General features: G+C 36.5%; 2 protein-coding genes across 3 annotated transcripts; one reads left to right on the top strand and one right to left on the bottom strand.

Moving 5' to 3' along the window:
- Positions 1 to 304: 304 nt before the first annotated feature.
- On the top strand, positions 305 to 10,068 carry LOC110775295 (mitochondrial outer membrane import complex protein METAXIN). Of its 2 annotated transcripts, none has more exons than XM_021979902.2 (6): positions 305 to 639; positions 6,280 to 6,614; positions 6,908 to 6,984; positions 7,087 to 7,147; positions 8,254 to 8,437; positions 9,592 to 10,068. In XM_021979902.2, the coding sequence occupies exons 1-6, from the start codon at positions 483 to 485 to the stop codon at positions 9,774 to 9,776; spliced, it is 999 nt and encodes a 332-aa protein (XP_021835594.1). In that variant the 5' UTR covers positions 305 to 482; the 3' UTR covers positions 9,777 to 10,068. The 2 variants fall into 2 exon arrangements, with proteins under 2 accessions (XP_021835594.1, XP_021835595.1); XM_021979903.2 differs by having other exon boundaries at positions 306 to 639; positions 8,254 to 8,410.
- Positions 10,069 to 11,413: 1,345 nt separating this feature from the next.
- On the bottom strand, positions 11,414 to 15,751 carry LOC110775294 (nitrate regulatory gene2 protein). The gene is made up of 5 exons (XM_021979901.2): positions 15,579 to 15,751; positions 13,469 to 14,764; positions 12,987 to 13,192; positions 12,673 to 12,896; positions 11,414 to 12,421 (listed from the first exon to the last, which is right to left on the bottom strand). Exons 2-5 carry the CDS (start codon positions 14,637 to 14,639, stop codon positions 11,698 to 11,700), a joined length of 2,325 nt encoding a protein of 774 aa, XP_021835593.1. The 5' UTR covers positions 14,640 to 14,764; positions 15,579 to 15,751; the 3' UTR covers positions 11,414 to 11,697.
- Positions 15,752 to 16,228: the final 477 nt, after the last annotated feature.

Here is a 16,228-nt window from a genome sequence, read left to right as displayed (position 1 = left end):
GATGTAGCTAAGTTTGCCACATCATATTTCTAGCCACAATTATTTTAAGCTACAAACTTTCACATTGGTGGGCTCCCTTATAGCTCCCTATAATATTTATTTCATATTTTTCCCCTTTTATTTTTTGAGCTACCTGCCCAAAATAGCTACAATGTTTTAGTAGCTGCTGATGTCATTATTGCAACAATGGTGGGCTACCTGCTCATATATTTTTTTTTTTCGTGAGCAGGTCCATTTTCCAACCATTGGAGTTGCTCTTAATATATTAGTATATATACTATAGAGAAAAAAAAGAAAAAAAAGAAAAAAAAGGAAGAAAGAAATCGAAGAACCAAAGAATCTGAAGTCTAAACCCACCGAGAAACCCTGGATTCACCCAAGCCTCTTTCTTGCACGACGAACCAAATCAATCAATTTCCCATTTCCTTCAGAATCCAATTAAATCCTCAAGAATTTGTTTCTGAAGCGAGCTCATTATATCAATGGAAGAATCAAGACAAGAAAAATTGACTCTTGTTACAACAAAGCCTTGTTTTGGGCTTCCTACTGGTTGCCCCAATTGCTTGCCAGTTTATTTTTATCTCAAATTCGCTCGTCTTCCTTTTAATTTATACTTCCATTCCACCTTTCCGGATTCAGGTATTGCTCTCAACTTTGAATTCCCTAATTTTTTTGTCTGTCTTAATTTTTCTGTTTTGTTAATTTGTTGAAATTTGATTAAGTTCTCACTGAATAATATTTTTTTTGTTTTTTTTTTGTCACTAAGTTATTTTGTTGTAATGTTCTGTTTATGCATTTCCCTTTGCTTAATTTTGGGAGTGGTCTAGTTTGGTTAATTTTAGTGTAAGAATTTGGGTAGACCCTTGAAGAATGCAATGATGGGTTATTGGTTCAGCAACTGTATTTCATTGCAGCTGAATTTGAGGTAATAGTGTTTTCTGATGGCGAAATTGAAATTCTGGAGACCCTTATATGTAGCAGTATTGATATCTTGGTTAAGATTTTTGCTTAGATGATGATTAATCAATGTTGAGGTAGTTGGGGTTATCTGTGTACAATCTAGGGCGATATATAGAAAATTTAATGGCTAACATTGTAGAGGAAAAATCATTGATGTGCCTGGAAGTATGGACTAGATTTGATGATGGAACAATCAAGAAGAAGTTTCCTTACACTTTGAAGTTAGTGATCACTAAAAAGAACCTTGGTTGCTTCATTGTGTTTTTTGATACGAAGAAAACAGGTTTATCTGGTATCAATGAAAAAGTATGTCTCGGCATCACCTATTCTTAAATTTCAAGAGTAATCCATCCCAAAAAAATTCCGAGGATTACTAGGCTTTGTCGAGCAATAGCATCAAGGCGACTCGAGGAACAAAATAGTTTTATACATGTTTATTTTCTTCACATTATGAGCTGATTAAAAATATCAACGGTAAAACTCTTCCAGGTTCTCTAAAGAGGCTCATGCAACCAGCAGGATAGGGGGTCGGATATGCACCAACTTCACCAATAGGATAACAAAGTGGCTTCCCGTTGACCCATGATCCAACATTCGGTGACGAAATGAGCATCTTACTGCACAATAATACAAATATATGGACATTTAACTAACTATTTTGATTAGTTCATCGTCATCCAAATGTCAAAATTGTTTTGGAGTATATTAACAAGCTTTCTCTTTATTCCATCTATTTTGAACCTATATGTGTTGTACTTCAAGATGTATATACTAAGGTAAGTATTTTATACTGTACCTGGGATCTCACCCCTCCCACCTTCACAAAATGCTTAGACCTCCTTCAGTTCATCAAGGAAAAATCCTACCTCCCCTCGATGTTCTTGAGGCAAATTAGCTACTTTTCTACCTTCTCTTATTTTTTACTTCTAGGTGGGCTGGCTTTTTAATCAACCCCCGCCAATTGAAATCAAAGGCCACCTGTGAGAGTGGGACTTTATTTACTAGCTAATATATTTTGGGTTGGGTGACACATTTTTTATTGCATTGCTATTCATTAGTTCAGCACTACTGCCATCCGCCTTGAATCGGAATATCATTATCATTACCCCATTGCCTCAAAGAGGCTCCCGCAAGAAGCGGGGAAGGGGGGTCCGGTGTACGCTTAGTTTTAAAAAGCGCGAAGCGCACTGAAGCGCAGAAGGGCCCTGGAGCTTAAGCGGAAAGCGAAAGCGCACGCTTTTCGTAGGCGAAGCGCACCCGGAAAGAAATCTTAAAATTTCAAAATTTTAGAAAATATGGAGAAAATATGGGAAGAAAAGATGAAAAAAAAGAGAAATCAAAACGATGAAAGAAAAATTTAGAATTCGACGGGAGAAATCCGGCGAGAAGGCTAGAGGAATCCGGCTACGGGAGAAAATTGCACTAGGGTTTTCAAAAACTTCCCAAATATTTTCTTTAAAAAAAAAAAATCACATGATCCTTTAAAAAAGAAGATTAGAGTCACGTGGCTTTATCTTTTATAAAAAAGAAGGGTCTGATGTGCCCAGGCTTATAGGAAGCGCAAAAGCGTTAGGAAGCGCGCGCTTCTTGTATGTCGCCAGGCTTCGGCTAGCAGAAGCGTTTTGCTGTGAGCTTCTGAGCTTTCGAGCTTTAAGCGCAAAAAAGCGCGCTTTTTAAAACTAAAGGTGTATGCAACCTTACCCCTGCTATCCGCCTTGAATCAGAACCTAGCGAAAAATGTTTTCTTGTTAGGCATTAGGCAGTTCCACAGTGGTGGCATAGTTTCCATTTCAAATGTAGACTGTACTACAAATGAATCTCGCATGACTACTTTCTGTAATGCAGAGAAATAGGCTAAACCTGTTTCAAACTTAACATCGGTGAAAGAAAGACTACAGCTGCAGTGCTGCACTAGACCAAGTTTTTTGATGCATTACTTCTTAATTATATGAGTAGATCAGATTTCAGTAACTTACGCTAACATGGAGCTAGAAGTTGAATCTGCATATTCATCCGCTGCACAACCGTTCTATGACTTCCGTCCAACTAGCTGCCTCTCATTTCCTTTCCCTATTTTCTCACCCTTCTTCAATCTCTACCCCACAGACTTGCACATCATAAAACTGCCAATCTCTTCCTTAACTCATCTGACTTTGCGGTAATGACTTCAGTATGGTCCTTTATGTAGATTGTACAATTTGGATATTTGTAATGAGTTTTTCCGTTTGGCAAGCTTAAGTATCACTAGTTTAGAGGATCTTACTCCCATAGCATTTTCTTAATGAGAACAGATCCTTCACAAGATTTGTTACAATTTACGTGAAAATTGTTTAATAGAGGGAATATAATATTAATGAACGATATTATAACTTAACAGCCTAATCATAACTTGATTACATCATTGGTTTATATAGGAAATCATAACATAACTATAATAGTTTTAAGACTCTATTAGATTCCTAAACTAACACAACTCTTGTTTGCTAAACATACTAGAACCTTAGATATACCATAACTCTAACACTCCCCCCGCAATCGTAAACGGCAGTAGCAGTGTAACACACGAACGATACAATCGGAGTGTAAAATCATGACGACTGAAACTATCAATCAGCTCATCTATCAACAACCCAATTCACGAATATAGACTCATAGTGCACCAGCTTCATGAGATAACACCATAGAGTGGATCATGATCAGCAAGATCACGTCTTGGTCGCACTCGATCCAATAAATCACAAAAGGTAGCAACCTGCTACCACTATGATGGAGGAAACACCTTTTACCCGCCAAATAAGCTGCCACACAACAACAAAACTCACTTAAATGAACTCGCCAATCAAAGACCCAAAAGGAGAACGATGACGGTGCACCAAACATACCGTCAAGGTAGAGACAAGCAGGGACACCTTGATTCTACCAACAAACACTACCACACTGTAGCGCAAACAACTCAAATAATTTGGATCAACAAATTGCATAGACAAACCAAAGCAAATTGCACCGGCCGTATTAATCAAACAAAATGGACCAACCAAACCTAGAAAGTAGCAGACAAACAAGAACAACTAGGTACACTCCTTGGTTGCCTGTCTTGCACCACAACAACGATTAGTCACACTAGCGCAGGTACACTCCTGGGCACTAACAACACGCGATTGCTGGTACTCTTCTGCCCGCGCACTAAAACCAACTGATCTAACCTTGTAGCTCCGGAAGCAATGCCCAACGAAGAGTATTCCAAGAACTAGAACCGGCCACGTGAAAGACCACAAATGGGGCAAATCGCAGCAAGAGAGCCACCACACCCGCAACAACAAAGCATAAAAACACACCAATAAGCAAAGAACTCACTTTTTTTTATTTAACCCCATGAACGACCACATTATTGGCAACCACATATCACATCCACAAAGAAATTGCACTAGCGACTACCTTACCATACCTGATTAAATATCCGAGCATACATGGCTCAATGCAAATTGCAAACTTGCCCCAATTAAGAAGCGGGACAAAAACTTGCAAGAACAATTAGTGAGCAAGAACAAAGCCCAACTAACACACCAAATATCACGTCAGTTGCGCCAAGGAAACAAAACACCACCTAGATCATGCCTAGGAAATAGGAATACACCCTATTAATGAACACACACAAAAAAAGAAACTCAACTTTGGAGAGGATTAACAAATCCGGTCGTCGAGTTTTAACTCATACCCACTGACTGGAAACTCTTTTTGTGGAAGCGTGAGATCAATCCAAAATTATGGATAGCTCCAATACCATGTTAAACTAGAGGGAGTATAATATTAATGAACGATATTATAACTTAACCTTTAATGATAACTTGGTTACATCATTGGTTTATATCATTGGTTTATATAAGAAATCATAACATAACTATAATAGGTTTAAGACTATTAGATTCCTAAACTAACACAACTCTAGTTTCCTAAACATACTAGAACCCTATATATACTTCCTCCGTTTTTTAATACTCGCAACGTTTGGACTTTTGCCACTATTCATATAATCTACTTTGACTATTCGTAGTGTTTTTTATATAAGATAAAACATAGTCATGTGGGATCTTGTTAGATTCGTCTCAATGTGTATTTTCAAAATATCAACTTTTTATAATTTTTGCATAAAGAGAATTTAAGATATAAATGATCAAAGTTGTGCATTGGCATGCGTGAAACTAACAAACGTTGCGAGTATTAAAAAACGGAGGAAGTACCATAACTCTAACAAAAACAAATAACATAACCAGCATCAGTAATAACATCATTTGAGTATGTATCTCAATGAGGTAGGGTGCTTTAGATGTTGGGTGTATGTAGCTTACCTTTAAGTAGTACTTCGTATAATTTAATGGAAAAGGTAGTTCTTAAAACCCTGCAATTTGTTGTCTCCAAAACAAAAGGGAAATCTTCGAAGAAGAGTTATCAAAAGCTTTAAGTTTTTTATTTTCAAAGGAAAGCGATTGAGTGAAGCCTGAAAAAGTTAAAAGCTATACTGTATCTGACAGATATCTTTGCATAGGCTGACAAACATATTAAAAAAAATTGGCTAAAGCAAAACAAATTGCTTTTGTGAGTTTTATCCTTAAATTGATTGGTTTTGGAAGCATAATCATGAGTTATCTCTCCCTACATGGATTATGGAAAAATTAATTGGTGCCCACAACTTTGAAGGATACAAAAGGGAAAATATAAGTTCATGATATGAATATAACATGTAACCCAAAAAGTTAGAATAAGCAAACGTATCGGGTGAAGGAAGTGGTAATGAGTTGACTAATGACATGGTATTACTGTATTAGTTAAAAATGTAGCAGCAGTTATAAGATTGCAGTAGTTATTTTCCCTTTCTTTTGAAAAGAACAAGCAGTTGGGATAGTATGCAATTGCTAGGTGTATAAACTGTATTGACCTATTTTTGAACTGACCCGCTGGGGGATTAAACTAGACAAGATTGACTTAGGTGCCATTTATAAAATTGTTCCTACGAATAATTTTTAAAAGATATATGTATTTGTTTCTACATTATAGCTAGTTGTCATGTCGTTGGTGCAATATAATTACCCTGGCTGGATATGTCCACTTGTCCAGTTCATCCTGTTCATGTGAATTAGATAATCAGAAATTCAGTCATAAGTACCTGTGGAATGTCTTTTGTGATGCTCTGGCTTACTCTTTCTTCAGTTAAATCATATTTGTAGAAAGTTATACCTGTAGAGAATGTTGCCGAGCCCTCCTTCCTCAAATGCCTCAAATATTATAATCATATAACACGAGCTTATGTTCTTCTCTTTCCAGATCAAATTCCATATGTTGAGTCCGGTTCTTATGTGGCCTACAACAATGAGAATGGCGGGGTCATCAATTGCTTACGAAAAGATGGGATTGTTGATTTGGACTCGGATTTTGACACTATCCCAGAATGGATATCAATGAAGGCGATGATAGGAAGCTGGCTTGTGGATGCTCTTGTATATGAGCTATGGATAGCTTCAGAAAAAACTTCTGTACAGAAGATCTACTTCTCTGATCTTCCATGGCCCATTGGAACTATTCTTTACTTCAAGAAAAATCATGCTGTCAAGAGCCATCTTGGGATCACCAATGAAAATGCTGAAAGGATAGAGACTGAGGTGAAACTTTGTTCTTGTTGTTATTCTAATTGCAAATGGGCAACCTTTTGATCTGATTTGATCTGTTATCGTATCTCTTTCCTTGCTTGTTTATTAGTTTTATGTTCCATTTTCTAATTGCATGCAGTTTTCGGAACTTTTTTTTTTTTTTGCCCTTTTCACCAAGCACTGTCGTGAATATTGACTGGTCCAATATCCCCTTTTACCCCTTCCATGAAGCTTCAAAGTTTTCCTGCTCCTTAGCTCACCTTGTCCTGATCTGTACTCTCTTTCATCTCTCTTTTTTTCTACAGATCTATAGGAGGGCAAACATAGCATATGGAGCTCTTTCAACTCAGTTAGGGGAGGACTCTTTTCTCTTTGGAGAGAGGTTCCTCTGCAATTTTGACATTAGATTTTTTATTAAAATGCAGAACGCAATATGAATGTTAATACTGATTCAGCTTGGATATGTTTTTCCTTTTTATTGTAGGCCCAGTAGTTTGGATGCCTTATTCCTTGGTCACGCGCTGATTTCCCTTCAGGCCTTACCTGTAAGTAATAAGACGATTATTGGTTTCAGTGAGTAATCTCAGTATTCCTATCTTTTTTCCTATCTAAATGCCAAATGTAACAGACTTGATAGTTTCCCATTCTTTTTATCTACAAGGTAAATGATGTGTGCAAACAATGTCTGAGTTTTATGTGGTTTCAAATGGATATGTAGCTTGTTATGTATCTTGCTTTTTTTAAAGCCTGGATTGGCTTATGCTCCTGAAAAGCCGTTTGAATTCTTTGCCGAATATTAACTTTCTCCTGTTTTAGTCTACCGAAATATCTTGGCTAAGTTAGCCTAACTGGGTGTTCAAGAAAGAGTAAGTTTACAATGTTATGGATTTTCTGCTATGTGAGTTTTCCACAACACTGTCACTGTCACTGTATGCTTATGTTATGTTCATCAAATAGGGCCAGTTGTCAAAGTATATCGAGCAAGAAACTCAAGTTCCGGAGTTGTTGTCTTTCTTTTAAAATCTTAATTGGTTTTCATTTCTGATTTCAAATATGAATGAAGACACTTATAGAGTTATAGTGCTGCCTTTAATTTAGTCATGCTTTCCACTATGTAAGATTATACTAAAAAGCTATGGGTATCTTGCGAATTAGCTAAATGAACTTGACCACAACTTCTCTGACTATTTCAGTATATGTGGAATTGCTCAGGTTTCTAATACATGGATGTGTCACAAAATTGTGAGTTGTGACCAAACACCTAAGAGCATAGTTGTTACAATATCGAGTATCTTACTAGTTGTAAGGCATAGTACATTGCATATTATAATTTCATATTCAACCTCTGCTATCTGAAGACAGAAGAAGAAATTGGGGCATTAGGCTCAGAAAGACAATCACGATGAAAAAATCATATATCGTTCCCTTGTTGAATTTACTTTTTGGTGCGCTTCATTATAGTCAAATTCTTAGTTATGCACTTGTGTATATCGTGATCATTGAGTGTTCTTTGAAATTTATGGCATTTACCATTGATGTAATTCTGTTTATTTTGAGTGGTTTCTGTTTTCAGTCCTTGCTTTTGTATTTCCTTTTTGTAAATAAATTCTGAGTTGATTTGTAACTTTAATATTTTATTTAATACTCATAGGAAGCATCAGTTTTGAAGAGCAAGCTTTTGAATTTCAGTAATCTGGTGAAATATACTGAAAAGCTCAGTACTGAGTTCATAGACACTGCACCTCAATCAGCAGTTCCAGCGTGGTCAAGAGTTTCGGCATCTGAAGGAAACTCTTCGTCTTCGACAAGTAAGCAAGGGGGCTTTTCAAACTGGAGTAAGATACACTTTCTCATAGAAAATTTTGCATGTGGTGTCTAATAAATGATTAAATGGAATGACATTCTCTTGTTCTTTATCTGGAACGAGGCATTATTTACATTCTTAAGTTGTAAGCATGTTCATTTTCATTGGTTGCATGCTTGTCGGAGGAGTTTAGGCAAGATGACAAGGGAAAGATCTGAAAATCTATCATTATTTGCTTTCTATAGTCTATAGGCAATTAGACATGTGAATATGTGAGCATTGTTCATCTCAAATATGTCTTAGACGAAGGTGAAGTAGGTGTTAGTTCTTGATTGTCTTGAAAACTGGTGATCTTTGGATTTAAACATTGAGCTGTCAGCTATGTACAGACTTGCTGTTCTCAAAGTCAGGAAACTTGATAATGATAATTTGTCGTAATAGTTATATAACGAATCACTAAAGAAGTCAGAGATCTTTTGATGAATCTTAATTTTTAACACCGTTGAAGTTAGCTGAAGTACAAGAAATGATGGAATTCTGACCATCCAATACAAGATTGTGGATGATCACAGGCACCCGTGTGTGGAATGAACCATTTTCGAATGAATCATGTCAGTAGATTCATACTATATTTGTCACTGGATTCTCTGTCTGTTTTGAAGTTTTCATATTGGCCTCTACAAAATGAGAATAAGAAAAGAAAAGATCCTAAAAGAGAGGAGGAAAGACAAAATTTAAATGGAGGAAGATTTTATTTTTAACATTGGAATTCTGAGGCAGTAATGATGCGTGTATACAGCCACATGGATAAGGAAATTTTTTGGTCTGATATTTGGTGTACCATGTTACGAGTGTTATGTTTCCAATTTTTCTCTTTTGCTCAAGAAAGTCATCTCAGTAAACCTTGTGATTATTGCATCTCCTTCTCTTCCATTATTTTAGTTCATTTCAGACCGTAATCTAGTTGTATTTTGGTGCATGGAACGAGTATGGAAACTGATCAAACAATTATAAAAGTTTACCACTGTACGATGTACCGATTTCACATTTTTGGTTTGTGGTTTGTGGTGGTGGTGGTGGGGGGGTATTAACGAATGAGCCAACTGTTTTTTTTTACTCCATGAATGACGTTGCCAAAAGTTATTTCTGTCTTTTTGTATTGATTTTTGTTGGAATAATTTCTAGGTTCAAAGCCCAAAAGTAAACCAAAGAAAGAAAGGTCAGAGGAAGAGAAGAAGTTCAAACGAAGGGCTAAATACTTCCTAGCAGCTCAGCTGGTTTCGGTTCTTGTGTTCTTGTCACTTTTTGGCGGCTCTGATAAGGGTGAAGCGGAATATGAAGACGATGATGGTATAGAGTACTTGGAATAAGTTCACCGTAGACAAGGCCTCAGTTACGTTGCCATCATTTCTGTACTTAGAATAACCCCCAACCTGTCTCCTTTTTCTGCATGGAAAATTCAGGAGTTTTTGTTCACAGTTGAAGGGGATTTGTCCCCGTATTTTTTTTTGCAAGAATCGACTCATTTGTTATAAACAGGTCTTTTTTAGCCAACTCATGTCCAGAACAAATTTATACTCTTCGAGTTCGTGCAGGCCTGTGTTATTGAATTTAATCATTGACAATTTGAGAGGATGAAGTGAAACAAGGTTTTACGTTTCAGATCTTCTGTAACTCTGCATAATGGTGTTTTAATTCTGGTTTCGTGTTTCGGAACTTCGAAGATATGCATCGGATTCCAAATTGAGTACAACTGTAGACATGTACTGCTTTCCCAAGTAAAAGTAGCATTTACTGATTGAAGGATTTGAAGGTTATTTTGTTGATTTTCGAATGCCTGTAACTGTGTAAGTTTCTAATATTTAGTTTTCCATTTCTGTTTGACATTCATTAGCATGTAAAGACAGTTATTTCCCTTACCCAAAGTAGCAGGATCACAGTTTCACATCCGTGCACTTTCCATTTATCAATTGTTTTGCATTTTGATTTAAAAAAGCCTTTTGGAAATCTGTATGAAATTGTCTAAGAGATGCTATCAGTTCAGTTACTCCCTGCGTGACTGTTTATCAGTAAAATAAAAGTTATACGAAGTATAAATATGTCTCCGTCCTTACTAATGTTGAACGAACCTTACAAGTGAGTCCGGGAAGATTATGTTATTTATTAGCTATTTATCTAATATTAGTGCAACCATATTCGAGATGTCAAACGGGTTTGGACTTTGGGTCAATACAATTGCATTGTGGTCATCTTCAAGTTGACGGGTTACTTATACGTAAAGTCACATCAAATACTAATTCTTAAATGGATTTGGTTCACACTAAATTTATTGTGGACCATGCCTAAAAGTAAAGCCAACAACTTGTTCCTATATCTTTTTGCATTTTATTAGGATTATTATGAAAAAAAATATCAAATTAGTGTCTTTGATACATGTTGTGCTTGAATAATGTGATTTTAAGTCACAATTCGCTTTTAAAAACATAAGGTTACTATGTTTCAAAAAATGGTTACTATGTTTAAGAATTTTGGTGTTTAATTTATTATAGTTACTATATTAACAATAAAGGTCATTGTGAGTGTAAAAAAGGTGTTAGAGAAAACTATTGATTGTGGGACTACACTAATATTATTGTGGATCAGGTATACGCAAGAATGATTCCATGTCAAGACATATTCGAGTTCTATTTGTCTTGTAGATCTTAGGCTTGCTTCTTTTATAGCAGACTTACCGATAATTCGGCACATGTCAATTTTATCAAGTCTAATTGAACGAGTTTCATGCTCTCAATAAGTTGATGGGCATTAAATATTTCTGATTCCGAAACGTTGGACTTCATAAAAAATACTACATACACTACTTAATCAACTGGAGTAGAACACAATATAGTTACATGTAAGAATATTTCAAGTTTAATTGTTTCCTGAAATTTTAGAGCTTCTGCAGTCGAAGTTTTCCCAAATGGTAACTATCAGAAGTTCAAAAGTTCCATCTTGAAGAAAAGAATTTCTACAACAAATAACTTTTCATACCAAAATTTTCCCAAATCCAAACACAATTTTGGGAGTATCATTTGATTTCGCTCTTGTGATACAAGAGTAAAACAAACAAGAGAGCTAACCACATTTCGCCTTTCTTCCTACTGATGTTAACCTAACTAACTACTACGACATAAGCCCGGCTTAGATCTTTACATGACCAAGCTATAATAATTTTAAGTAATTACATTGACATCCAATTTATATTGAAAACCTACCTAAGAGAAGAAATGGTTAAAAGAAGAAAAGAGCTTAAGCATTGGGATGAGGAGGTGGCCACTTAACATTTTCCCATTGCTTTACCAGTTCAGCATATCCATCAGCTGAACTAACAGCAAATTCTGCTAGTGAGCTCATAGCCACTGACATTCCTGCACACAACACTTTTACTGCAACTTCTGCCAATTTCTCTGGTGTCATAACTTCTTCAACTTTCCCTATTTCCACCACTTCCATGTTTCCATTAGAGTCCTCAAATCTCCTAGACCCACCACTACTTTGGGTTTGGACTTGGGCATGGCTTTGGCTTTGGGCATAGATTGAGCCCATTCCGGCAGAGAAGAAATCCAGCCCATCAAGTACCGCGGTCTCACATATTGCATCTAAAAGTCTTGTCCATTGGATGCATATTCCAAAGATCGGATGGACCCCAGCAGAACGACGTGGGGAGAAAGGTAAATCTGACACGTTAGGTTCACGCCTCATGCATCTTAGGAGCCAGCCACACAATGCATGTATGTATGATCGCTGAGAAGAGATCCATGATGCAAAACTAGCTCTCCAGTTCCTTAACTCGGACTCTAGATTGTGGGCACACCGAGCAAGTCGTTGTAGGTCTACAGGGGAAAGTGTAGGATTATGCCGTCTTGATCTGTTAAGCTTTGAAGGTGTTCCAGCTAAAAGAAGTTTAGCTTCATCCAAAGTATGCTTTTGCATTTGGTGACTCTCTGCCATCACTTTCCACATTCTGGCTAACCTGCAATTAATGCATAGTTTTTAAATTAAAACGAGCTCCTAAAATGGAGACAATGATCATTTGTTGCGACTAGCTTAGAGGCGGAGGATAATTCTTAAACAACAATCAAACGATGCAAGTGCAACATCTGGTTTATGACCAGTACGAATAACATGTTTCCTGTTTTACTCAAATTTTGGGCAAAGAAAACATCTGGTTTAGAATTCGACAAGAAAAAGGAAAATAAAAAGTGATATAACAATGTAACATACCCCTGTACCAATTCCAAAAGTTGAGGCTGCAATTCTTCATCCCTAAGAGTTTCAATCCTCTTTGAAATAGCTTCAATTGAGTGTATCGAAACCTTTATTTGGGTATGCAAGTCTCGAAGAGCTGTCCTAGTTTTTTCCAGCGTTGAAGGTTCATCTCCTTTTGCTGCTTGATTATTCAATTGTGTACACTTCTTCTCGTATGCCAACCGGACACGTTCTCCGGACTGTCAAAAGAAAAGGAGTTATATATATATATATATATGAGATGTATGATGTAGAAATCCGTTTGAAACCAATCATATAATAACGCATACCCTGACTTCCTCGTACAATCTCTTCTCCCATGCATATAATCTGTCAAGTGTTGAATGATGGCTGCCAGTAAACATACATGATTCATCTGATAGGCTGCTGCTACTTTCAGATCCATCATCTCTTGAACCTTCGACCAAAAATCTCGATGATGAGGAGCGTGCTGAGGCTGATCGAAACAATGCTGCTGGATTCAACATTTTAATAGCTGCAAACAAGAACTTAGCATTTTAGACTACAACAATCACATTTCATATAGCATTTGGTGTTCACCTAAAACATAAACTAGAGTTGAGTACACACGACTACATGCAGTCAAACTATGCACACGAAGAATGTAATCTATGTTAAACTTTCAGATGCAACAGGTAAGTCCTTTTGATAAGTAACATCAAATACAGCAGTTTAATGTAGTCCTACACTAAGAATTCATGTATGAGTTCGATGCTGGTAAGGTGGAGGAATCAAAAGCTGTATCATGTACCTGTTACTTCACTGGGTGCTGGTAGGCAATGAGCCCGATTAGCCTCTAACAATGAAGAAACTTCATTGGCAGCACTACAAACAATTGTGAATTGAGACTCTAGATCTTTGATAACTTCATCCATGCTTGTAGGTCTTTTGTTTACATAAACAGTGAATCCTGGTGCTTCTTCTTGCTTCTTTTCTCTTTCAGTAACCCTTGTCTCGTGACGATTTACTTCAATATGTCCAGCATTCCGAACTTGTGATGGTTCTATGCTGTCATTAGCATGTTCCTGTAACCCATTTGCTTCATGTTGTTGATGTTGATGATGTTGATGTTGATGTTGATGTTCATCTTCAGTTTCCGTTTCATCATCATCGTCATCATCTTCATCTTCATCCTCATTTACATCTTCAACAGTTACTTCCTCCCTCACGACATGTGAATCGCCTTTAGGGATTTCTTCTCTTCTATGTCTCCCTTCATCAATTTCCTCAGGTTCGGTATCCTCCTCTAAGTCAGGTATCCCTTCTTCTTCCCGAACCTGCCTTAATCCAGCTATATCATCATCAGCTATCGATCGCTCGAGACTACTTCTCACAGGATATCCATAATAATCCAATGAAGAAAACGGATTCCAAAAGAAATCCCATTGAGAATTGTTTTGAGGGGAAGGAGGGGGTATCTCAGGTCTATTATTATACGGGGAGTAAGAATGTGGGAAATAAGAAGAATTCCTTTGTGGGGACTGCATTGTGAAGAAACCATCAAACCCATATTGGTGCATAGGTGAATAAGATTGAACGCGATAAGTATCAGGAGACTGAGGTCTTTCCTCAACAGAAACTGATGCAGTCCCACTTGGTCTATAATAGTTGATCCTTACATTTGAGTTTTCCCCAGATTGAATAGCTGGTGCTGAGTAACACTTTGGAGAAATGGTGATGAACTTAGGGGTCGATTTCTTCGCTGGAGGGGTAATAAACGGATCTAAAAAGAACTCACGAGGCTCATCGCCTTCTATATACTCACGAAGAGCAGCTGAAACTCGTTTCAAAGACTGAATATATGCAATATGACCCGAGGCAAACTTAGTTCTGTGCTCAAGAGCTTGCTTGATAAACTTCTTCCTATCTTTACATATTTGGACAGCCTCTTCATCGTCCAATTTCGATGAATTACATCCCATTCCTCCCTTTTTGACTAATATCTCTTGCAACGATTTCGACCAGACTACTGATCCTGGATTCCGAATGGGTACCAGAATAACACAATTCTTGTATGCCTCTACCCCAATTCATAAGGCTCTCTAGGCTGTTGAATGAGCAAGTAAAGTAAAAGTTAGAACAAATAACAGAATAACACCTAATTTCGAGGCAATTCCAGAATCAAAACCTTCAAAGAGCCAAAAATTAACAAACATCATATAAAATTAAACGCAAATTTGTTGGAGTTGATGCTTTTCTTTCTTCTCAAGTCATTTGGAAAACCTAAAACTGATATTCTCATCTTCAATTGATCAAAACACTAAAACCCAGAAGAAGAAAAAAGTATAACAAATCACAATAGCTCTCTCTTTCTACTTTTTTGGGGGATATAATAATAGAAATCCCAAATTGTTAGAATTCGTACGGGAAAAAATCAGCAAAAAGAAAAACTATCAGCAAAGCTTAATTAATCAAACTAGAAACTACAAAAATGAAAATTAAATGTGATTAACGAAAAATTAAGCTCATTTAATGTGATTTTCTGGGGAAAAATAATGGGAATTAAATGGAATTGTAACAAATAAAATAATTAGAGAAACCCAGTTCAGATTTCTGGGAATTAGAAACAGTACAAACCCAGAACAGGGTTTTAAGTATACAGAAAACCCAGTTGAGATTACAGAAAAAAAAATCCAAAAAAGAGGGAAATTAAAAACAATAAAATGTGAATACGCAAATTATCAGAAACCCATTTCAGACAATGCGTTAATTGTGATTGAGAATGGATAAAATTGTAAATTAACAAAAAAAATCCCTAAATTTGTAACATTAATTCATGCTAATTAAGAAGTATGAAAAATATATATAATTAAGACATGAATAAAATAAATCAGGAAGTGTGATTAAGTAGAGGGAAGTACCAGCAATGGTGGAACTGTGAAGTGAACACAAAACAGGGAGGAGAGAGAAAGTGAAAGAGTAGAGAGAGAAAGAGAGACGTTGTGATAGGAAAAAGGAATGCAACGGTCAAAAGCTGGTAAAGTGGAAATTAAAGAAAATAAAAATATGCTAAAAAAGTAAGAGGAAGGGGGAGCAATAAAGGAGGAAAAGTGGGGGAATAAATGAAGGTTTAAAGGAGAATAAGACATGAGTTTAATTTTTGGCCTTGGAGTTGTCATTTATTTCGGATTTTTTTTTTATTTTTAATATCCAAATTCTAGTAAAATATCGTCTGTGATGAACAAAACTATCCTATCAAAAAACGGGTATTTAAATCGATATGGTTATAAGTAGACCTGTCAAACGGGTCGGTTGGATCGAGTTGTAAAAAATTATTTTCGGGTTTGGGTTGAATCGGGTCGGTCACTTTCGGGTTCGGGTTTACAAATGCTTGTTCAAGACCCAGAAGGCCAGAACTTTCGGGTTCGGATCGACCCAACGGGTTGAGAGATTTTAAAACGTGCATTATATTTTCATTAATTTAGGTGATAAATATACAAAATATGAGCAAAAATTAACAAATTTTCCTACACAAGTTTATACTTTGTCAAATTCAAACATAAAATGGCGT

This window comes from Spinacia oleracea, chromosome 2, assembly GCF_020520425.1.
Source record: "Spinacia oleracea cultivar Varoflay chromosome 2, BTI_SOV_V1, whole genome shotgun sequence".
Lineage (NCBI taxonomy): Eukaryota > Viridiplantae > Streptophyta > Magnoliopsida > Caryophyllales > Amaranthaceae > Spinacia > Spinacia oleracea.
This window is presented reverse-complemented; position numbering and strand designations above follow the sequence as displayed.